The 23,796-nt window shown below is 46.5% G+C and overlaps 1 protein-coding gene across 2 annotated transcripts in view; it reads right to left on the reverse strand.

The window, feature by feature from the left end:
- LOC134935737 (uncharacterized) overlaps window positions 1-23,796 on the reverse strand; it is a 145,330-nt gene that overhangs the window by 93,688 nt on the left and 27,846 nt on the right. For both annotated transcript variants that reach the window (XM_063930589.1, XM_063930588.1), the window contains exons 3-4: window positions 21,664-21,786; window positions 12,429-12,562 (exon numbers count right to left, since the gene is read on the reverse strand). In XM_063930589.1, the coding sequence (XP_063786659.1) occupies window positions 12,429-12,562; window positions 21,664-21,786 (257 nt within the window). The remainder of the gene's footprint in view (window positions 1-12,428; window positions 12,563-21,663; window positions 21,787-23,796) is intronic.

The raw sequence follows: 23,796 nt of genomic DNA on the forward strand, positions 1-23,796 counted from the left end.
CACAGGGAAACAGTTCGGCGCCTGGAATTGGATAACTCTAACGACGGACGCGAGTCTCAGAGGTTGGGGAGCTGTAGTTCAAACTTGTCAGCTCCAGGGTCTCTGGGCGGATCACGAAATATTGCTGTCTATAAATGTCCTGGAACTCCGGGCAATTTACAATGCGCTACGACGAGCAGTGCACATGCTTCGGTCTCAGACTGTCCAGTTGCGGTCAGACAACGCGACGGCGGTCGCATACATCAACAAACAAGGAGGAACGAGAAGCCGCATGGCAATGCGGGAAGTAGCTCGAATCCTCACTTGGGTCGAGTGTCACTGAGTGATTTTGTCGGCAGTGTTCATTCCGGGAGTGGACAACTGGGAGGCGGATTATCTCAGCCGTCGGGATTTTCATCCAGGAGAATGAGCCTTAAATCCAGAAGTGTTTCACATGTTGGTCCTGAGGTGGGGTTACCCTCAAGTGGACCTGATGGCATCTCGCCACAATCACCAAACGCCCCAGTATGTGTCCAGAACGTTAGATCCAAAGGTCAGTGGCGATGGATGCTCTCACAATCGCGTGGCCGTACGGCCTCGTGTATCTGTTTCCACCGTTTCCGCTGCTTCCTCTGTTGCTAAAACGGATCAAAAGGGAGTCCGCCACAGTCATACTAGTGGCGCCTCATTGGCCTCGGGGAGCTTGGTTCTCGGATCTCCGCGGACTACTCGCAGACGATCCTTGGCCGCTCCCACTACGTCCGGACCTGTTACAACAGGGTCCGTTCCTTTACCCCGATTTAGTGCGGCTGCGTTTGACGGGGTGGCTGTTGAGACCGCCCTCTTACGAGGAGAGGGCGTTCCAGAATAGGTTATACCAACCATGTTACGAGCTGGGAAGCCTGTTACGGCAGCTCATTATTACAGAATTTGGCGTGCCTATATAGGTTGGTGTGAAGCTCGGAAGTTCCAACTTCATCTTTCAAGTTATCCCGTCTTTTGTTATTTCTACAGACGGGGTTAGATGGAGGTCTGCGTTTATCTATACTTAAGGTGCAGGTATCTGCTTTGTCAAATTACTTTCAAAGACGATTGGCTCTATTGCCGTCTGTACACACTTTTCTACAAGGTGTCCTCAGCGTACAGCCTCCATTCATTCCACCTACAGCGCCATGGGACTTGAATCTGGTTTTAGTTTTCTTAAAGTCTTCATATTTTGAACCCTTACAACAAGTTGATATTAAGTTTCTCACTTGGAAAACAATTTTTTCCTAGCCTTAGCTTCGGCAAGGCGTGTTTCAGATTTTGGTGCCTTGTCATGCAAGCCACCGTATTTGGTGTTTCATGATGACAGAGCGGAACTTCGGACGAATCCCGCTTTCCTACCAAAGGTAGTGTCATCTTTTCACATCAATCAACCAATAGTAGTTCCTGTGTTAACAAAAGATTCTGGAACTTTGGATGTGGTACGCGCACTACGCGATTATGTATCCCGAACGTCTACAGTTCGTAAGACGGATACGTTGGTTGTTCTCTATGATGCTGCCAAGATGGGTTGGCCAGCTTCTACGCAGACCTTATCCAGATGGATTAAACTGACCATACGTCAGGCTTACCTTCATGCTAGGTTACAGCCGCCTACATCAGTAACAGCTCATTCCACACGTTCTGTGGGAACTTCATGGGCAGCTGGTCGTGGGGCTTCTACAACGCAGCTTTGCCGTGCGGCTACGTGGTCATCAGTGCACACGTTTGTGCGCTTTTACAAGTTTGATACGTTTGCGGCATCAGCATCTTGCTTTGGCCGCCTAGTGTTACAGGTGCCAAACAGCTCTGCCGCCCACGGGGGAAGCTTTGGTACGTCCCAAGAGTACTCCAGTGACCCCTAGTGGATGAAAAAGAAAATAGGATTTTGGTACTTACCAGGTAAATCCTTTTCTTTGAATCCATAGGGGGCACTGGACGCCCACCCAGAGCAGTTTTACCTGGTTTGTGGTAAGTTCAGGGGATCTTATGGTAACACACTCTCACCGACTGGTTCAAGTTTTCAAGTTCTATCGGTTATGGTGTCAACTGTTTAGTTGTCAGTAACGTTATGTGTCAACTTTATTGTTGTCCGTTCTGTTATATGTAATTCTCCATTGTCAACCTCTCTATAGCTCCTGTTCGGCTCAGTAAAAAAACACTGAGGTACTCTGGGATATGGAGGGGAGGAGAGTTCTAAATTTAAATATTCAGTGCCCTGTTCTTGCTGAAGCCGTCCATATCCCAAGAGTACTCCAGTGCCCCCTATGGATTCAAAGAAAAGGATTTACCTGGTAAGTACCAAAATCCTATTTTCTTGGACGGTAGAGGCGAGTTATTGCCTCTTGTCCTGTTCTGTCTTTTTTTTTCTATGTGTTGTTACCCTCTTTATGTCCCGTCTTGTCCCCCCTGTATGTTTGCTCAAGTGTCGTGGTGGATGGAGCAGCGGTGGCTGGACCACCACTTCCTTTACGTACTCGTCATTACTTCATTGGGTTTATTTAGATTAGTTGCATGTCGTCTCTAGCAATTAGCACATGGAATGTGGGGGGTATAAACTCCCCGGCTAAGAGGAAAAAATTCCTTAAGTATCTAAACAAGCTCCGCATGGATATAGCATTCTTGCAGACAACGCACCTCCTCCCTCTAGAGGTAGCCAAACTTAACACACTTCGGTGGTCAGTATTGGCCTCGGCCCCATACTCCTCTAAGGCACGGGGAGTGGCCATACTGATAAGACAGTCACTATCTCATACTGTTCATTCTATAAAGGTTGACCCACAGGGTCGGTACGTTATTGCAGACGTCACAGTAGATTGCACACGCTTATTGCTATGTAATATATATGCTCCGAATAACCGCCCCAAAGTGTTTTTCTTGGATATGTTGAACAAACTATATGGTCATATAGAGTCCAACATTGTGTTAGGGGGGGATTTCAATGTGGTTTCGTCTCATGTTTTGGATAGGAATGTGGCTTTGAGTCGGGGGTATAGCACCCCGAAAGTGGGTGTTCAGTATCTAACACGCCGACTGCGGGTGGTGGATGTGTGGAGGGCGTGCTATCCGCTGGAACGGGATTATACCTGCTTATCTGCTGCGTATGGTACGCTCTCCTGCATTGACTACCTGTTGTTATCAGAACACATGTTCCCCAAGGTTATGGATGCTGGGATCGAAGCTATTAGTATTTCGGAAAACTCCCTATGTTGGATTATCTCAAATTTTCACAACTGCGCCTATGTAAAGATGTTATGGGTGTTGTGTGAAAAAAACAGAAGTGGAGAACAGCAATCTAAATAATAGTGTTTAATAAACTATCATAAGATAAATTCATAATTTGCAAATAAACCCTAATAACCAAATGAAAAAATAGGTGAACAAGAAAAGAAAAAAAAAAAAATTTGGATAAAAATTATATATAAATAAGAAAAAAGAAAAAAGAAAAAGAAGAATGAAAAAAATATATATAAAAAAATTAGTCTCTATTGTTTGAGATGAATTGTTGCCAGTCAAAAAAGAAAATTTTTATTGCTTATACGGTGAGAATAGAGTGTGGCGTCCCACCTCTTTCACACCTTAGGTGTAGTCCTGTACTCACTTGAGTATACAGTGAATTTGGAGGTTCTGAACTGGTACAGGAGTTTGCGGAGTGAAGAGTCCTTTGCTGATTTTATAAGTGAACCTTTTATCAGAGGCTGGTGATGATCTTGAATGTGGTTACTTTAATATGGGGTACCCCAAGTGGATAGCGGAGGGACAAGGTGAATAGGGGACAGGGTGACTGGAAAACTCCGGACTCCCCGCTTGTCACCTCTGTCACGGATGGCGGAAGGCGCCCGCGTCCACGGGCGATCATCGCCTGCCGAGACCGGGGGATGCGGTCACGTCTCTGGGGGGAAGGTACCACAGGCTTCGGGACCCACAAAGGGACTGTCCGCCGTGAACCCTCCCTCCTACGGAGTGTGTTACCTTGTTTCCTATGCTTGATCCCATCGACCGCTTCCACGTCTCTGCTCGGTCTTCTCTGCGCCTGGCGATCGATGTTCCGCTTGTCTGGTCTTTTTCCCCTCTCGGCCGCGCGGTTTAAACTTCCTCCGCAATGTTTCTTGTATCGTATGGGTGTTTAGTCTGGATCTGTTTCTGTAAAGCCACTGTTGTCTATGTGAATGTCTCTCTCCTCTCAAACGCGTATCGACCCGTCTGGGTCTTCCTCAGGGAGTCTGTCAGACTCCCTGAGGAAGACCCAGACGGGTCGATACGCGTTGGAGAGGAGAGAGACATTCACATAGACAACAGTGGCTTTACAAAAACAGATCCAGACTAAACACCCATACGATACAAGAAACATTGCGGTGGAAGTTTAAACCGCGCGGCCGAGAGGGGAAAAAGACCAGACAAGCGGAACATCGATCGCCAGGCGCAGAGAAGACCGAGCAGAGACGTGGAAGCGGTCGACGGGATCAAGCATAGGAAACAAGGTAACACACTCAGTAGGAGGGAGGGTTCACGGCGGACAGTCCCTTTGTGGGTCCCGAAGCCTGTGGTACCTTCCCCCCAGAGACGTGACCGCATCCCCCGGTCTCGGCAGGCGGTGATCGCTTGTGGACGCGGGCGCCTTCCGCCATCCGTGACAGAGGTGACAAGCGGGGAGTCCGGAGTTTTCCAGTCACCCTGTCCCCTATTCACCTTGTCCCTCCGCTATCCACTTGGGGTACCCCATATTAAAGTAACCGCATTCAAGATCATCACCAGCCTCTGATAAAAGGTTCACTTATAACATCAGCAAAGGACTCTTCACTCCGCAAACTCCTGTATCAGTTCAGAACCTCCAAATTCACTGTATACTCAAGTGAGTACAGGACTACACCTAAGGTGTGAAAGAGGTGGGACGCCACACTCTATTCTCACCGTATAAGCAATAAAAAATTTATTTTTTGACTGGCAACAATTCATCTCAAACAATAGAGACTAATTTTTTTATATATTTTTTTTTTCATTCTTCTTTTTCTTTTTTCTTTTTTCTTTTTTCTTATTTATATATAATTTTTATCCAAATGTTTTTTTTTTCTTTCCTTGTTCACCTATTTTTTTCATTTGGTTATTAGGGTTTATTTGCAAATTATGAATTTATCTTATGATAGTTTATTAAACACTACTATTTAGATTGCTGTTCTCCACTTCTGTTTTTTTCACACAACACCCATAACATTTTTACATAGGCGCAGTTGTGAAAATTTGAGAAATGCCATTAACCTTCTGGGGATTTTGGGTTTAGCCCCAATCACGTATTTCTGCCACCCTCATAATATCCATACAGGTAGAGCGCTGATTACATCTGTAATTACTATGTTGGATTAAACTGTCGGTACACGTAGATAAGGGCCTGGTGAGGCAGTGGCTGTTTCCGGCTTATCTGGCTAATTCATTGAAATTTCGTAATATGTTGGAAGCAGCATGGCTAGATTACAAGAGTAATAATGCTGGTTGTGAGTCCGAGAAGCCTCTGACGTTCTGGCAGGCGTCTAAGCCCGTCATGAGAGGGGTTATTATGTCTTACTGTGCACACAGGGATAGGCAATTAGACGGCTCATACTTGGAAGCTCAGGCAAACTTGACAACTTCCTTTCAAAGGTTTAAGCAATCACAAACCCCGACTAATAGGGCTGATTATAATAATAAGAAGGCTGTTTTTGATAATATTCTGAATCACTTGGAAGCCAAGCACACTTTCTATAGGAATGCCTCCTTTCACAGATATGGTAATAAACCGGGTAAATTAATGTCCTTCTTATTGAAGGGACGTCACTCTTCTTCGGTAATTAAATCCCTCCGCACTAGCGACGGTACTAGGGTCCGGACTAATGCCAAGATAACGGAGGTGCTGAGTTCTTTTTATTCCCAACTGTATTCTCAGCCTCCTAGTAATCTGCCCAATATAGAGGCATTTTGGGCTAATATGAGTTTACCTCAGATGTCTGACAGCCAGGCCTCATCCCTTATGGCACCCATATCGGGGGAGGAGGTAGAAAGGGTGATTAAGGCATTGAAAACTGGAAAGGCGCCGGGACCGGACGGCCTCTCCAATGATTATTACAAAATCCTATTACCCCACATCCGGGACACATTGCAGGTATTTTTTAATGAACTACTCTCAGGTCAGGCTCTGCCTAGTTTCTTTAATTCAGCATTCCTTAGGGTGTTGCCGAAGCCAGTTAGGGACCTGGAACTCCCGGAATCTTATAGGCCCATCTCCCTCCTTAATACGGACTATAAGTTGTTTACCAAGATATTAGCTGACAGGTTGAAACTTATATTGCCCTCTATTGTCCTCCCAGATCAGTCGGGGTTCATTTGGGGTCGTCAGGCGGTTGTGAATATCAGAAAAGTTTTAACTGTAATGCAGAGGTTACAGGATTCCTCAGATACGGGCACCAATGTTATCCTATCACTTGACGCCGAAAAGGCATTTGATATGGTGACTTGGGACCATTTATTTGATACACTACATAGGTTCGGGGCCCCATCTGCCTTTTTAGAGGTGTTGGTCCGCTTGTACAAAGACCCTGCCACGCAGGTATTGGGAAATGGCTATATTTCTTCCCCCTTCTACATTAAGAGAGGCACCGGTTAGGGTTGCCCCTTATCCCCACTGCTGTTCGCTCTGGCCCTGGAGCCACTGGCGATAGCCCTCCGTGACGCGTCTTCCTTTAGAGGCATTTATGTGGGCAGGCTGGAGGTTAAAATAGCACTGTTTGCTGATGATATGTTGCTGTTTATTGCTGACCCCAGCAGGTCAATAGGACCTATAGTTTCCATCATTGACAGCTTTGGATCCTTTGCGGGTTACAAGGTTAATCTTTCCAAATCGGAACTAATGCCTCTATCGGGAGATGCGTCTTTTTTCAATAGGCACCCGGTTTTATCCCAGTTCCCTAGGACCCAGGGGGCTCTTAAGTATTTGGGGATAATGACCCCTACGTCACTGGAACTGTTATATGCAGTTAATGTTGCACCGGTCCTGACGGCTGTTCGGGTCCTCCTAGACGGGTGTGTTAATTTGCCTTTGTCCCTGATGGGTAGGGCCACGGTACTTAAAAGCGTGGTGTTCCCGAAACTCTCATATGTTTTGCAGATGCTGCCATTTCGCCTTACAAAAAAAGACTGTAAGTCGGTAAATTCCATGTTCTCTAAATTTTTATGGGGAGGGAAGAAACCTAGGATTTCTTATGCTAAACTTCAGTTGCCAAGGGCGGAGAGGGGCTGGGAATCCCAGACTTGGAGGCGTTTAGTAGAGCAGTGATGTTCCGTTATGTCACCGACTGGTTATGGCAGCGTTCCTGCTTTACCAATTATACATTGAAGGAGGAACTGTTTGCCCCCTTCTCTCCCAGCGCCCTCCTTCACACCCCAAAGAACAAACTGCCGGCATCACTTAACGAATATTATCCTTTCTGATACTTATGGAGCCTGGCACTATTCCAATTCTAAATTACATAGACACTCGACCTATTCCCGATACACAACTTTCTGGGGGAACCCTTGCTTCAGCCCGGGGCTGGAAAATGCTAACTTTAAGCAGTGGCGGGAGCGGGGAATTTCGTCTATTAGAGATGTATTTGACCCTGGGGGACGACATATGCTGTCCTTTGAGGAATTGAGGTCCAGATATGGTATAGCAAATTCAAATTTTTATATGTACCTGCAAGCCCGACATTTTGTCACCACTATGGCGGTCCCTATGCCCTCGCCAGACATACAGGATCCGATAGCCACTCTCCTCACTCTCACGAATGCCTCTACTTATCGTCTATCATATTATTATGATCATTTACGGGTGGTGCAGGAGGAAAAGCTATGGAATCGCACAATTTCTAATTGGGCGGGGGATATACCAGATTTCCCGGCGCAATCAATCCTACTGAAATCCTGTCAGTATACATTTAAATATTTACATTCGGCTCAGCTTCAGGAAGTGTATTTTAAGTTATTACACAGGGCTTATATAGCCCCAGCCCAAAGAACACATATGATCCCGGATGGGACAAGTGAATGCTTAAAATGTCACGTGTCAAGGGCCTCTTTCTTTCACTGCTTCTGGGCATGTAGGAAGATTGCTACGTTTTGGAACAAAGTTATTGTTTTCATTAATAGATCTCTCTCATTGGGGGTTGCCAGAGACCCCATAGCTTGTTTATGCAACTGTTTTGAGGGTTGGCCTCTTGGCCCAGATAGGAAGCGAGTCACTCCCATTCTCACGGTCATTCTCACGGCGGCTAACAAAGTTATTCTGAATCATTGGACGAAAACGTTGTCTCCCTCTTTAGGGGAATTAAAAAATGTGCTTTTACGGGTTCTCTATTTCGAGCGCCAAGCCACCTTGCCAGACATTGAGAGGGGGGTTGCTCGGATTTATTCGAAATGGGAGCTTTACATTGACAGCCTAGACATTGCAACACAGGGCCATATTGAAAGGCTCTTTGAAAATACCTCCTGGATTCTTTATAAACGAGTGGATGCTAATTGATATAAGTGTACACTTTGCTGTTTTGAGGCTGATGAGTTCATAGGTTGTTTGTACTGTATGTACTCCGCGCGACTACGGAGTGAATTGTCTTGTCTCCCCCTTCCCCCTCTTGTTTTTCCCCTTATTATTATTTTATCATGTTTATAAGTGGGTGATAATAGTTTACAGTTTAAAGTGTATGAATACAGGATATGTGGAATTAGGTGGCACAAGTTGCAAGGCACTGAGATCCCGCGGTTCTGCTATAGCGGGGATGTACGTCTGTATTTATGCCTTACTTATAATTTTTCATTATGAATCACCACTGTATGTAACTCTTACATTATGAAAATAAGAAAATAAAAACAGTTTAAAAAAAAAAAAAAATGCCCTGGACACTGCCAAACAAACATATTTCCAAACTCTTATCTCTGCTCAAGTCTCTAACCCCAAACGACTCTTTAATACATTTAAATCACTTCTGAATCCTCCCTCACCTACCCCACCCGCCACTATCAAGGCACAGGATCTTGCTTCCTACTTCAAGGAGAAGATTGATAAGATCCGAGATGAAATGGTATGCTCTCCGGCAGCCAGTGACCTGCTCCGTTCTTTACCTGAACCTTCTGGCACTCTTTCTTCATTTGATCCCACAAATGAAGATGAAGTATCATCACTCTTCTCATCCTGCTACTCTACTACCTCTCCTCTTGATTCTTTACCCTCACAAATAAGTAAAGCTCTGTCTCTGGTGCTCATCCCTACCTTAACTAACATATGTAATCTCTCTCTCTCTCTACTGGTATTTTTCCTTCACTCTTCAAGCATGCAGTGATTACTCCCATTTTAAAAAAACAAGATTCTGACCCTAATGCTCTCTCAAACTACCGCCCTATCTCTCAGCTCCCTTGTCTCTCTAAGCTACTTGAGAGACTTGCCTACCCTTGACTCACACACTTTCTTAACTCATACACATTGTTGGACCCACTTCAGTCAGGCTTCCGTTCCCAACATTCCACAGAGACGGCACTGACTAAAGTGGTTAATGATTTGGTCACTACGAAGTCTAAAGGCCACTACTCACTACTTATTCTTCTAGATCTATCTGCTGCATTTGACACTGTAGGCCACTCTCTTCTCATACAGACACTACAATCCCTAGGTCTTAAAGACACAGCCCTTTCTTGGTTCCTATCGTACCTATCTAATCGCTCCTTCAGTGTTCGCTTCTCTGAATCTACCTCCTCTTCGCTACCTCTTTCAGTTGGAGTACCGCAAGGCTCAGTCTTGGGTCCTCTGCTTTTCTCTATCTATACTTCATCTCTTGGTAAACTAATCAGCTCTTTTGGTTTTCAGTATCATCTGTACACAGATGATACTCAAATCTACCTATCCTCCCCTGACTTGTCCCTATCTGTACTGGACCGTGTCACTGAATGCCTTTCTGCCATTTCATCCTGGATGACATCTCGCCACCTCAAACTGAATATTTCAAAGACAGAGTTAATACCATTAATACCTCACAGTCTGAATTTGCAGAAGAGATGGTACAAGGATTATACCCCTAGTCAGCAAAGAATGGGCTCTGTCTGGTTGAACTGTATATATACTGTAGCGTTATACACATTTTGCAGTGGTGATCAAATCAAAATATCTAAAGAGATTTCGAAAACGCTCTCCAAAATTGTGCTGCAAAAGTTGTGTCCCACCATCTTACACAATGGGGTAAATTTACTAAGGTGGAAATTTTTTAGAATTGGTGATGTTGCCCAGGGCTGGAGTCTTGTGGACCTACAGGAACAGTTCACAGAAAGCTAAAACGCAGATAAGGCTTGTTTTAAGATGTCCTCTCTGAGCCTCAGACTGCTGTTGATTCACAGACTAGCGCAGCTCTATAGGTATTGGCAGTAGGAGCTAGGGGTGGGCCCCCCTCTCTCTGTAAGGGCCCGGGACACCAGTCCCCACAGTCCCCCCTGGTGGCTTCCCTGATGTTGCCCACAGCAACCAATCAGATTCTATCTATTATCTTCTAGAAACAGCTAGATAAATGTTAGGTAGAACCTTATTGGTTGCTATGAGCAACATCACCAGTTCTAAGAAACTCCCACCTTAGTAAATTTACCCCAATGTATTCTGGAGAGCAAGTTCATTTTTAAAGTGTGCTTTGGAACCAGATGAGCTGTCTGAGGTGCTGATGGCAGTTTCTTAATGGTAAAACCACTTGCTGTCTTAGTAAAATCATTGATTGATTGTCCTATGCAGGCGTTTCTGTGTCATTCTCTAAACAAGTAGTATTTATAAGATAATAAAAGTTTGCTGTACACAGAATCAGTTTTCCCTCAGTAAGTAGGACGGTGCTGTACACTAGAGCTATTCACGAACAGTATATATGCTTTTCTCTTTTCTGCTTAGATGGGTTGCCATGGCAACTAAACTAGATGGCCTTTATGTAGGAACAATGTCCCTCTAGGGACATTTCAGTTCAGACCAAGCAGGAATTCAGAGATTTATGATCTCAGGAACTGTGCACCCAATAAAACACCTGAACACAAAGAACGGGGAGGGGGGGGGGGGGGGGGAGTGTTATATTTAATTGCCAACATTAAAGTGGACCTTTGCTTGAACACACACATACACACTGCCCGATCCGTCGGGGACTGACGTCATGAACTGGGCGGGCGTGTACACACGCCCGCCCAGTTCAGCTGTCAATCACCGCCGGCCGCCACAGCATGTGTACGGGCAGTCGGCCGACCGCCGTATACACACAGCGACGCGCCAATATATCGGTAGATATATTGGCCGTCGGCTGTGCTGCGGGGCCGACGCGATACGTCTATGAACGACGGAGTTCACAGACGTACACAATGGCCGACGGACCCGCGATATATCGGCATTCACGAGAACGGCCGATATATCGGCCAGTGTGTACGGGCCTTTAGTGATATCCCTGCTTAACAGGATTGGACTATTTTGTTTTAGATGTTCAATGTGAAAAATAGACCCTACGTCTAATTGTTTGCTAGGGTTGGTACTTTGTTACTCCCCTGCAGAGAGCAACCATGCTTTATCTCCACATAGAGGCCACATAATTGGGCAGCCCTGCCTGTCCCAAATGTCACTCCGCAATGGCAGGTCTGTCTCCCTGATGCAAGCTTCTGACTTGGGTTTGGGACATTTGCTACTAACGAGTTAGTAAATGATGCCCTCCTTACCCTTAAGTATGCTATCCTGAGGATTCTACCACTTATAGTATGCAAATTATAAATGTTACTTCAATGCTGATTGGTTGCCATGGGCAACTTCTCCACTGGCTCACTTCTCCACTCTTTTCACTGCTTAGTACATCTCACCCTAAAGCAGGTCACTCCAGCATCCAAACAATCAGTGGGCCACATGGAGGCACGTGGCAGGCCACGTTTGGCCCACGGGACACCCCTGTTCTTACACACTGTAGATGTTACATGATTACTGCTCTTTAAAGGCACCCTAGCTCTTGTCCAAATGGTTTCTATAGACGGGATCAGTACGAGATACTGCCGGACGGGGATCCCGGCGGTCAGAATACCGATACCGGGATCCTGACCGGCACAATCCCGACAGGGGGGCGAGCGCAACGCAGCCCCTTGGAGGCTTGCTGCACTCGCCACGCTGCGGGCACGGTGCCTTGCTACGCTCGCCACACTCATTTATTCTCCCTCTATGGGTGTCGTGGACACCCACAGAGGGAGAATATGTCAGGATTGTGCCGGTCGGGATCCCCGTGTCGGTATTCCGACCGCCGGGATCTTGACCGCATCCCCTATAGACAACAGTGTGAGAGCATTGATATACTGTACATTACGAAGTTAATATAGATTTGGTTACTTAAGAAAATATATAAATTCTTTTGGCTGACACCTCCTCTCAAATGACTTACCTTCAACGTTTAAGCAGGCCAACAAAACCGTCAAACTGTTCCCCTCCAAGGCCTCTCTTAAAAGCAGTGGCAGTAGCCTCTCATTCCGTTCCAAATCAGCTTTCTCTATCACATTCAACAGCGACCAGGTGCCACTACAACAGAAAGTAACTAATAAGTAACAGTAAGACCCATTCCACTGATTCCTCATGAGCAATTATACAGTACTTTGGGTCAGCTGTATATACACCAGATCTAGACTCACACACTATCCTCTTGCTTTAATGCTAAGAGATACTGGACCTTGAACTTCATATAGGACCTTATTCCGGTACACCTTTTTGCATACTTGGCTACGCTCCCAGGACCGGAGACTCCTGATTTATTTTCTAGTCTCCCGCACCCCCCTGAAAAGTTGACACACCTCCTGCATTCCGTCCACTTCCTAGTAAAGTGGGCAGAATGAGGCGATGAATACCATGAATCAGCCACTTATTGGGTGGGGCTTAATGATGTCATTTTATGGTAATTGCATTATTTTAGCCCCACCCCTATTCAAAGATTTGTGAACCGCAAGGGAATGGAGCCCAATGACCCAACTGGTCTGGCCCCGCCTACATCCCCGCCCACCTGCTTCTCCTCTCAGTGCTTCTTCTGGAGTGGAAACATAAAAGGTCGGTAAGTATGATTTATTATGTTTGCATGCAGGGTAAATACTGGCTGCTTTTGCATGTAGCCCACAAATGCTGGACAGCTTTACTTTTACACCCGAATGTAAATCTCTCTGTACATGTTACACCTGCCCCACCTGCAGTGAATGGTTTGCCCAGAATCACCAGTTACACCTGCCCCACCTGCAACGCAGCATGGTTTGTCCAGATGCACCTGTTACACCTGCCCCACCTGCAGCACAGCATGGTTTGCACAAATGCACCTGTTATGCCTGCCCCACCTGCAGCACAGCATAGTTTGCCCAGATGCACCTGTTACGCCTGCCCCACCTGCAACGCAGCATGGTTTGTCCAGATGCACCTGTTACACCTGCCCCACCTGCAGCACAGCATGGTTTGCCCAGGTGCACAGTTACTGGCTCTTTTTTGTCCCATAATCACTTAAATATTGTTTTGTTTTTAAATGAAATACAGATAAAAAATACAAATAATTGAAATGAAGATTAACATCTGGGTCCAGTATGTTTCCTCTTAAATCGCCAGAGCACAGGCACAACCTATGAAGAGACGTTTCTCTGGTCACTTTTTATTTACTTTCCTTGGGTGACATATGTGTGAGAATTGTGTCTTTTACACCGTGCAGACTGTAGAGATAAGCAGTGTCTGTACTGGAAGCCCCTGGGATGTCTCAGCCGGCTATGGCTGCTGTCTGCCAACCTCTCAGTGACTTGAAGGGTAAGTACAGAGGAAGGTCTGCTCATTCTCTAGGCCGGGTAATATTAAGTGATAAGTCGTTTGGGCGGAGGCAGGCACCAAATATGTATTTTAAGTAAACATCTGTGTTGCTGTTATTTTAAAATAAATAATATTGTATAAAGGTTTCATATAGTAAAATATTTCATGATTGGGGTGGAGGAAATGGTCTGTGGCCCTCATTCAGAGCCGGCCGCAGCAGCACGTCTATACGCAGCGGCTTGCATTTGGCGGGTCTGCGCACTTGCGCCGGCCATAGTGCACGTGTGTGACCCTACACCTTGCGGCTGCATCTTGACAGCGGCGGGAGTTCGGAGGGTGGCGGCCAAAATGGGGGCCTGTCGCGACCGTTTTGGGGGCACTGTGTGATGTCACACTTAGCTGCTCCAATTTAAAAAATGGCGGCGGGCAGCCTGACAGCGCAGCCAGGCTGCTATGTCAGGGGTCAACCTTAATTCAATGCATCCGCAATTACACTGCGGACGTATCGTGAGGATGCGCCACATATGCTGGGCGGCATTGCCTGTGCTGGGCTCCCCCAGCATGTGAGGAGATGGACGCAGATCTTGCCGCTTATGCAGCCATCTGCATTTATTTCTGAATCACCCCCTGTAGCCTTGCTGACAGGCTCTAAATCAGTGGTTCTCAAACTCGGTCCTTAGTTCATGTTTTCCAGGTCACCCAGCAGGTGCACAGGTGTATTTATTACTCGCCGACACATTTGAACAGATTCACAGGTGGAGCTAATTATTTCATGCAATTTATTTGCGATTCTGTGACGAGACCTGGAAAACATGAACTGTCTGTGGTACTGAGGACAGAGTTTGAGAACCTATGCTCTAAATTAAACCAAAATTCCTGTGCATATTTTCCTGTCTTCAGTTCGGAGTCACTGTCAGTCTTGGGCTGTAGGGCTATTGTAGATGTGTAGTCTTAATAAGCCTGTGCTTCATCCAGGTTTCTTTCTATTTTAAGTAGACAGAGAAGGGGCAGAGGGGAGACACAGGAAAACTAGTGATCATGGACCCCTATAAGAAAACATGCAGCCACTTCACATGGGCCTCTTAACAAAATGCAGTGCAGACACACGGTGCAAAATATTCTATATAACAAAAGTGTAACGCTGCTGCTCACCACTAGATGGCGCCCAACAGAGCAATCCAAGTGTTGCTCTGTTCGGCCGCATAGTGCCGCCAGGACTGACATTACTGTTATGTTGTTCCGTCATTTTGACTGGCTGGTAACTAGTAGACACATAATAGGACATGCTAACCAGAAAAAAAAAGGGACATGACATTGTCAGATTAAGCATTTACTAGTGTTCCTTGAATTCTAGCACTAGCATGTAAATGGGTAAGGAGGTGAAACTTATACCCACTTTCACTTAGTCCTGGGGTTGCGGGCGGTTGCGGCACAGCAGTGCCTCTCTGATGACGTCCGCTGCAAATGCCAATCAACTGGCATGCAGAGTCACTGGCGTTTCCTTAATACCAGTGGGAGCCAACCTACACAAACTCACGTGCACTTAGCCTTTGATCACATGACATTAACTGTCATGAATTCAGGATGCTGAATTTTTTTTTTACTGTACGTTGGACTGAATTTCCCCCCAGCGAAGTATTCCAGTAAAATCAGAATTAGAAAGTACAGGCAGTAGTTTGTAAACGCTGCAATCACTTCTCAGTATATCAGTATGGTACAGATACCTAAATAACGGAAAACAGGAGAAGCTTAATACTTGTCCAGCAGTAATACACTCTGAATGCTATGTAACACCAGTGTTGTGCACATTGCCTGATATATATGTTCTACGAACTCAGATTCAATTAGCCGCGAGTTGGCCAAAAATTACTTAACACGTTTAAAAAAAAAACTGTGTATGCTACTTTTTGCTATTCTATTAGAAATCCGTGTTAGCGTAGGTCTCATTGGGAGTTACCACTAAAGAAAGGTCGTGCATATCTATATATCAAAACAATATTGAGAGAATGCCAGTGGTTTCTGAATAGGATAATAGGATTTTAATACCTACCGGTAAATCCTTTTCTCCTAGTCCGCAGAGGATGCTGGGGACTCCAAAAGGACCATGGGGGTATAGACGGGATCCGCAGGAGACATGGGCACACTAAAAAACCTTTGGGTGTGAACTGGCTCCTCCCTCTATGCCCCTCCCCCAGACCTCAGTTATAGGAACTGTGCCCAGGAGAGACGGACATTTCGAGGAAAGGGTTTTTGTTAAACTAAGGGCAAGAAACATACCAGCCCACACCACAAACATACCGTACAACCGGATTAGCAGGAAACCAGATAACAGTATGAACTAACAACAGCAACAAGCTGAATATAACTGATACACAAACCTCGTGTAACCGAAAATAACCAGTATCAATACAACTGCAAGGAACAGTCTGCACTGGGATGGGCGCCCAGCATCCTCTACGGACTAGGAGAAAAGGATTTACCGGTAGGTATTAAAATCCTATTTTCTCTTACGTCCTAGAGGATGCTGGGGACTCCAAAAGGACCGTGGGGTCTATACCAAAGCTCCAGACCCGGCGGGAGAGTGCGGACGACTCTGCAACACCGATTGAGCAAACATGAGGTCCTCATCAGCCAGGGTATCAAACTTGTAGAAGTTAGCAAAAGTGTTTGAACCCGACCAAGTAGCTGCTCGGCAAAGTTGAAGTGCCGAGACCCCTCGGGCAGCCGCCCAAGATGAGCCCACCTTCCTGGTAGAATGGGCCTTTACTGACTTCGGCAACGGTAGCCCAGCCGAAGAATGAGCGTGCTGAATCGTATTACAAATCCAGCGTGCAATAGTCTGCTTAGAAGCAGGATTTCAAATCTTGTTGGAAGCATACAGGACAAACAGAGCCTCTGTTTTCCTAGTAAGAGCCGTTCTGGCGACATAAATTTTCAAAGCTCTTACAACATCAAGAGATTTTGGGACTGCCACAGCATCCGTAGCCACAGGTACCACAATAGGTTGATTTATGTGAAACGAAGAAACCACCTTCGGCAGAAATTGTTGACGACTCCTCAATTCCGCTCTATCCACATGAAAAATCAAATATGGGCTCTTGTGAGACAAAGCCGCCAACTCGGACACTCGTCTGGCAGACGCCAAAGCCAAAAGCATGACCACTTTCCAAGTGAGAAACTTTAACTCAACCTTACGCAAAGGTTCAAACCAGTGAGACATAAGAAACTGCAACACCACATCAAGATCCCACGGCGCCACGGGTGGCACAAATGGAGGATGGATATGCAGCACACCCTTCACGAAAGTCTGAACCTCAGGAAGGACAGCCAATTCTTTTTGAAAGAAAATAGATAAAGCCGAAATCTGCACTTTGATGGAACCCAATTTCAGGCCTGCATCCACGCCTGCCTGCAAAAAATGGAGGAAACGTACCAAGTGAAAGTCCTCTGCAGGAGCTGCTTTGGTTTCACACCACGACACATACTTTCTCTAAATACGGTGATAATGCTTCGCCGTGACCTCCTTCCTAGTCGTAAGGAGAGTGGGGATGACCTCCCCGGGAATACCCTTCCGAGCTAGGATTTGGCGTTCAACTTCCACGCCGTCAAACGCAGCCGCGGTAAGTCCAGAAACACGCAGGGCCCCTGCAGTAACAGGTCCTCTCTTAGAGGAAGCGGCCAGGGATCTTCCACTAGTAATTCCTGAAGATCCGGATACCAGGCCCTCCGTGGCCAATCTGGAGCGACGAGTATAGCCCGAACCCTTGTTCGTCTTACGATCCTCAACACCTTTGGAATGAGAAGAAGTGGAGGGAACACATACACCGACCGAAACACCCACGGAGTTACCAGGGCGTCCACCACACAGGCTTGGGGTTCCCTCGACCTGGAACAATACTTCGGAAGCTTCTTGTTGAGGCGAGATGCCATCATGTCTATCAGAGGAATTCCCCAACGCCTTGTCACTTCTGCAAATACCTCTTGATGAAGAGCCCACTCTCCTGGATGGAGATCGTGTCTGCTGAGGAAGTCTGCTTCCCAGTTGCCCATGCCCGGGAGGAAGACTGCTGACAGAGCGCTCACGTGCTGTTCCGCCCAGCGGATAATTCTTGTGGCTTCCGCCATTGCCGCCCTGCTCCTTGTTCCGCCTTGTTGGTTTACGTACGCCACCGCTGTTATGTTGTCCGACTGGATCAGGACAGGGAGACCCTGAAGAAGGTTCTTCGCTTGCAGGAGGCCGTTGTAAATGGCTCTCAACTCGAGAACATTTACGTGGAAACAAGATTCCTGGCTTGACCATTTTCCCTGGAAACTTCTTCCTTGCGTGACTGCGCCCCAGCCTCGGAGACTTGCATCTGTGGTCAGCAGGACCCAGTCCTGGATTCCGAAACGGCGTCCCTCTAGAAGGTGAGAGCCCTGCAGCCACCACAGGAGAGAAATCCTGGCCCTGGAAGATAGACTTATTTTCCGGTGCATGTGCAGGTGAGACCTGGACCATTTGTTCAGCAGATCCCACTGAAACACCCGGGCATGAAACCTGCCAAACGGAATGGCTTCGTAAGCCGCAACCATCTTCCCTAGCACTCGAGTGCATTGATGAATCGACACTCTTGTCGGTCTCAGAAGCTCCTTGACCATGGTCTGTATTTCCAGAGCTTTGTCCTCCAGAAGAAACACTCTCTGTAGTTCCGTGTCTAGGATCATGCCCAGGAAGGGCAGCCGAGTTGTCAGGAACAACTGAGACTTTGGCAAATGTAGAATCCAACCGTGATGTCGCAGAACCGACAGGGAGAGTTCCACCTTTCGTAGCAATTGCTCTTTTGATCTCGCCTTTATCAGGAGATCGTCCAAGTATGGGATAATTGTGACCCCTTGCTTGCGAAGGAGTACCATCATTTCCGCCATAACCTTGGTGAAAACCCTCGGGCCCGTGGAAAGCCCAAACTGCAACATCTTAAATTGGTAATGACAATCCTGCACCGCAACTCTCAGGAAGGCCTGATGAGGAGATATATCGGGACGTGTAAGTAGGCATCCTTTATGTCGACTGACGCCATAAAATCCCCCCCTTCTAAGCTGGAGATCATGGCTCGAAGAGATTCCATCTTGAACTTGAAAGTTTTCAAGTATGGATTGTGGGATTTTAGGTTCAGAATCGGTCTGACCGAGCCGTCAGGCTTCGGCACCACAAAAAGGCTCGAATAGAACCCTTCCCCTCACTGCTTTTGTATCGCAGCATTTACTACTACTCTTTCTGGCCGAGACCGCCATGGCATTGGCTCTTGAGCCCAAGAGGCCAAAATCCCTCGCCGCATCCTTTAGGTAACCTGCAGTGTCCTTGATATAACCAAGAGTCAAAAGAATGTTATCCTTATCAAGGGTATCCATATCAGAAGCCAAATTATCAGCCCACTTAGCAATAGCATTACTCACCCATACCGACGCCACAGCAGGTCTGAGCAAAGCACCAGTATTGACGAAAATGGCCTTCAATGACGTCTCCAGCTTGCGATCCGCTGGATCCTTGAGAGCAGCCGTGTCAGGAGACGGAAGCGCCACCTTCTTGGACAATCAGGACAGAGCCTTGTCGACATTGGGAGACGCCTCCCATTTCTCCCTGTCATCAGAGGGGAAAGGATATGCCATAAAAATTCTCTTGGGAATCTGCCACCTTTTGTCCGGCGACTCCCAAGCCTTTTCACAAAGAACATTAATTTCATGAGAGGGGGGAAACTTCACCTCAGGCTTTTTTCCCTTAAATAAGCAAATCCTTGTGTCTGGAACAGCAGGTTCCTCAGATATATGTAAAACATCCTTAATAGCCACAATCATGTACTGAATAGTACTCCGAACTACCCTTGGGTGTAAAGTAGTCTCATTGAAATCGACATCGGAATCAGAGTCCGTGTCGGTATTTGTATCTACCATCTGGGTAAATGAGCGTTTTTGTGACCCCGAGGAGGTCTGTACCTGAGACAGAGCGTCCTCCATGGATTTCCTCCATGTTTGTGTCTGAGAATCAGATTTATCCAGCCTCTTAGACAATAAAGCCACATTTGCATTCAGCGTACTCAACATATTCACCCAATCAGCAGTCGGCTGTGCCGACAGAGTCATTCCCAAATCCTTTTCTGTGCCCCCAGTAACTTCCTCCGGGGAGGTACACTCAGCCTCAGACATGTCGACACATAGTACCGACACACCCACACTCACACCGGCCAAATCAAGGGGACAGACCCATAGGGAAGCCTGCAGAGTGAAACACGGAGGGAATATGCCAGCTCACACCCCAGTGCCCATATACTACAAAGCAATAATATATGTGGTCAGCGCTGCCATAGAATAATAAAAAGCACCAAAATGCCTGTCGTCCCCCCCCCCCCCCCCCCCCCCCCCGTTTTGCTCCCCTCTACTTGGAAGGAGCTTGGAGGTCCGGGCCAGCGTCTCTGCAGCGGCTGTGGAGAGAGAGAAAATGGCGCTGGTGAGCTGTGCGGCTAAGCCCCGCCCCTTCCCGGTGCGCTGTAGTCCCGCTAAAATTTTAAAATTTTATACTGGCAGGGGTATAGTATACGGTGCCCGGGCACCGAATATGCCTTCTGCCAGTTTAATTTGACCCCAGTAACTGCTGCCCAGGACGCTCCTCCCCCAGCACCCTGCAAGTGCCGTTGGTGAAGTGTGTGGAAGCATGGAGCGCAGCACTAACGCTGCGCTGTACCGTTACTGAAGTCTGCTGCCGTCTGATGTCTTCGGTTCTTCTAATACTCACCCGGCTTCTTTTTCTGGCTTCTGTGAGGGGGGTGACGGCGCGGCTCCGGGAACAAGCAGCTAGGTGAACCAAGTGATCGAACCCTCTGGAGCTAATGGTGTCCAGTAGCCTAAGAAGCAGAGACTTTAACTAAGAAGAAGTAGGTCTGACTTCTCTCCCCTCAGTCCCTCGATGCAGGGAGCCTGTAGCCAGCAGGTCTCCCTGAAAATAAAAAAAACTAACAAAAGTCTTTTCCAGAGAAACTCAGAAGAGCTCCCCTAGTGTGTGTCCAGTCACTCCTGGGCACAGAATCTAACTGAGGTCTGGGGGAGGGGCATAGAGGGAGGAGCCAGTTCACACCCAGTCAAAGTCTTTTTAGTGTGCCCATGTCTCCTGCGGATCCCGTCTATACCCCCATGGTCCTTTTGGAGTCCCCAGCATCCTCTAGGATAGAGGTTCTCAAACTCGGTCTTTGGGAGCCCACACAGTGCATGTTTTGCAGGTAACCCAGCAGGTGCACAGGTGTATTAATTACTCACTGACGCATTTTAAAAGGTCCACAGGAGGAGCTAATTATTTCACTTGCGATTCTGTGAGGAGACCTGCAAAACATGCACTGTGTGGGCCCCCGAGGACCGAGTTTGAGAACCTCTGCTCTAGGACGTAAGAGAAATTATATTTAATAAAACACTCCTTCAAGACAATAAAAAACAAACACAAACATTAATTGTATAAACAATTGCCTCACACACAACAGCATCCAGGATCAGAGTTTTTTTAACCAGGAAAATAAGGTCAATAGACTTGTATATACACACACTTAAAGATCACTGTATAGAGACCCTTTAATATCCCTCCACACAATTTAATTTGCAAATCACTGTGCGACATCTGCAAATTGCTGTTTTTAATTCAATTACAAGTGAATTGAGAGCGCACATCACGAGAATAGCCTGCAAAATAAGCAATGCTAACCCAGGAGCACAGGGCGCGGAACCCACTGCTGACTGAATGGGCCCCTAAGCGTAACTACTTAGCAGAGACCTTCGCATGCGGACTTTATAAGGTAACAGCTGGACTCCCCCGGCTGATATGAGATACATACATGTTTTCACTGGCCTGTAAAGACTTCTCACTAAGTTCAAAAATCTTCACCACAGAGCGGACAAACAGTGACCTTTCGCTGTCTCCTCTGTTGCTTCTTTCCACTGTGATCTTATATAGGGTGCTGCAAATGAGGAAAACACCAGCTCATAAACATCAATGTTATTTCACACTTCACAAATGTTCGATCTTTATGGAAAACTTACCGAGAATACATAAGTGACACTTTTATTGTGGTTTTCCACTACTGATTTGTGTTGCTATTGCCCCAGGGGTAGGGTATGGCATCCTGGCAGTGGGGATGACGGCAGTCACATGACCGACAGCGGCATCTCAACATTGAGGATCCTGACATCAGAGGAGGTAAGGTAAGTATTTTTACCCTGGAAATGATCAAAGGCGCCCACAAATAGAGAAATAGCAACAGTGGGGTGAGTCTAATAAGGAAAAATGAATAAAAAACCTTTTACAATACGGTCTAGATGTCCCAAACACAGTCCTTGGGTCACTCGTAGCAGATCGAATGTCCACGGGAAACATGCAAATAAAAGAAATACAAAAATTCCAATGGGTAATATTGCTGGAAAATTCTGTCTTGTGATAATCAGAATAAGAGCTCTGGTGATTCAACTTGATAGAAGGGAGGACAGACTCACCACCAATTCAGTATCGAATGGAGCGTACCGAAACTCACTTGTATAGTGATGGAGAAAAGCACATAAAGGTATCTTTGTCTAATGGTATTGCATCAATTCATATAGGCACAGCGTACCATAACTCACATGTAAAACAGGTTCAATCCACATATAAAGGTATCTTTCAATCACAATCCAACCCGATGGATGAGCAGAATTTTTTTTTCTTTTTATTACACAAAAAATTGCCAATTAGAATTTACATAAATGATAAAATGAGCAAGATGACCTCATGTAAAACTGGGAAGTGCAGACTGGGGTATTAAAGGGGTGTAGTACAGCTGACCGGCGGTCAGGAGACCACCGGTCAGCTTACTGGCGCCGGGATCCCGGCAGCATACCGACGCCGGGATCCCGGCAGGGAGGGGCGAGTGCAGCAAGCCCCTTGCAGGCTCGCTGCGCTCGCCAAGCTGTTCTATTCCCACTCTGTGGGTGTCGTGGACACCCACGAGTGGAAATAGTCCCTGTTGGTCGGCATGCCGACCATCGGGATAGTGAGCCGTCGGGATGGTGGAGGAGGTCATGTGACTGTCGGTCAGCTGACCGGTGGTCACATGAATACCACCCTATTAAAGCAGATGGAAAAAACTGTAACACAGATGGGAAGTCCAGAATACCCACTGTATATTAACCCCAGCGTACCTCGCAGAATGATACAGACGGACAAACTTGCTGCCAAAATAAAAAGTGTTGAGTTTAAAGGAAAAATCCACTCTCAGCATGCACCAACGCCGTTTCGACCATGGAGGTCTTTTTCAAGGTGTGTATGCTGAGTGTGGACCAAGTGCTGTTTAAGCCCATGAGGCAGGAAGTAGATTAACCCAATGCATGATGGGATTACCAGATTTAATATTATGTTTATAACCATATAAAATTCATAGATGTCCTATAGGAACTAATAAAATAATGGAATAAATATATAAAAGAGAAGATCATCATGAGAAAATAGTGAAAGGCAGGAGAAACACTTAGAAACGCTGGACCAGAAGTAACCGCGGTCCGCGATTCGTTCCACCTGACCGGAAGCGTGGTTTGCATTCCAACGGACAGGAAGTGCGTTCCACCTGGCCGGAAGTGCGGTCCGCGCTTCACCGGGCGGGGAATGCATTCCACTCAATGGAATAGTGCGCGTGGTCAGATCAAGGAAATTGACACTCTTTTGGCTTATCACAAAAGTCAGTTTAATATTAAGATTATTGGAATTGAGAAAAGAGCAAAAATTACTTAATTCCAATTGATTTCCACGCCAGATGAAAAAAATGTCATCTATGTAACGGCACCAGGACACCACTTTTCTGACCATTTTTATTAAATACAATAATATACTTACCAAAGGTTACACCAAAACGATGGATTGTAACAGTCTAATACCATACAATAGTCAACACCACCCTAATTGGCTAAAGGGTATTCCAAAAGGACAATTTTTGAGATTAAAA

Source organism: Pseudophryne corroboree, chromosome 6 (assembly GCF_028390025.1).
Source record: "Pseudophryne corroboree isolate aPseCor3 chromosome 6, aPseCor3.hap2, whole genome shotgun sequence".
In the NCBI taxonomy this organism is placed as follows: Eukaryota; Metazoa; Chordata; class Amphibia; order Anura; family Myobatrachidae; genus Pseudophryne; species Pseudophryne corroboree.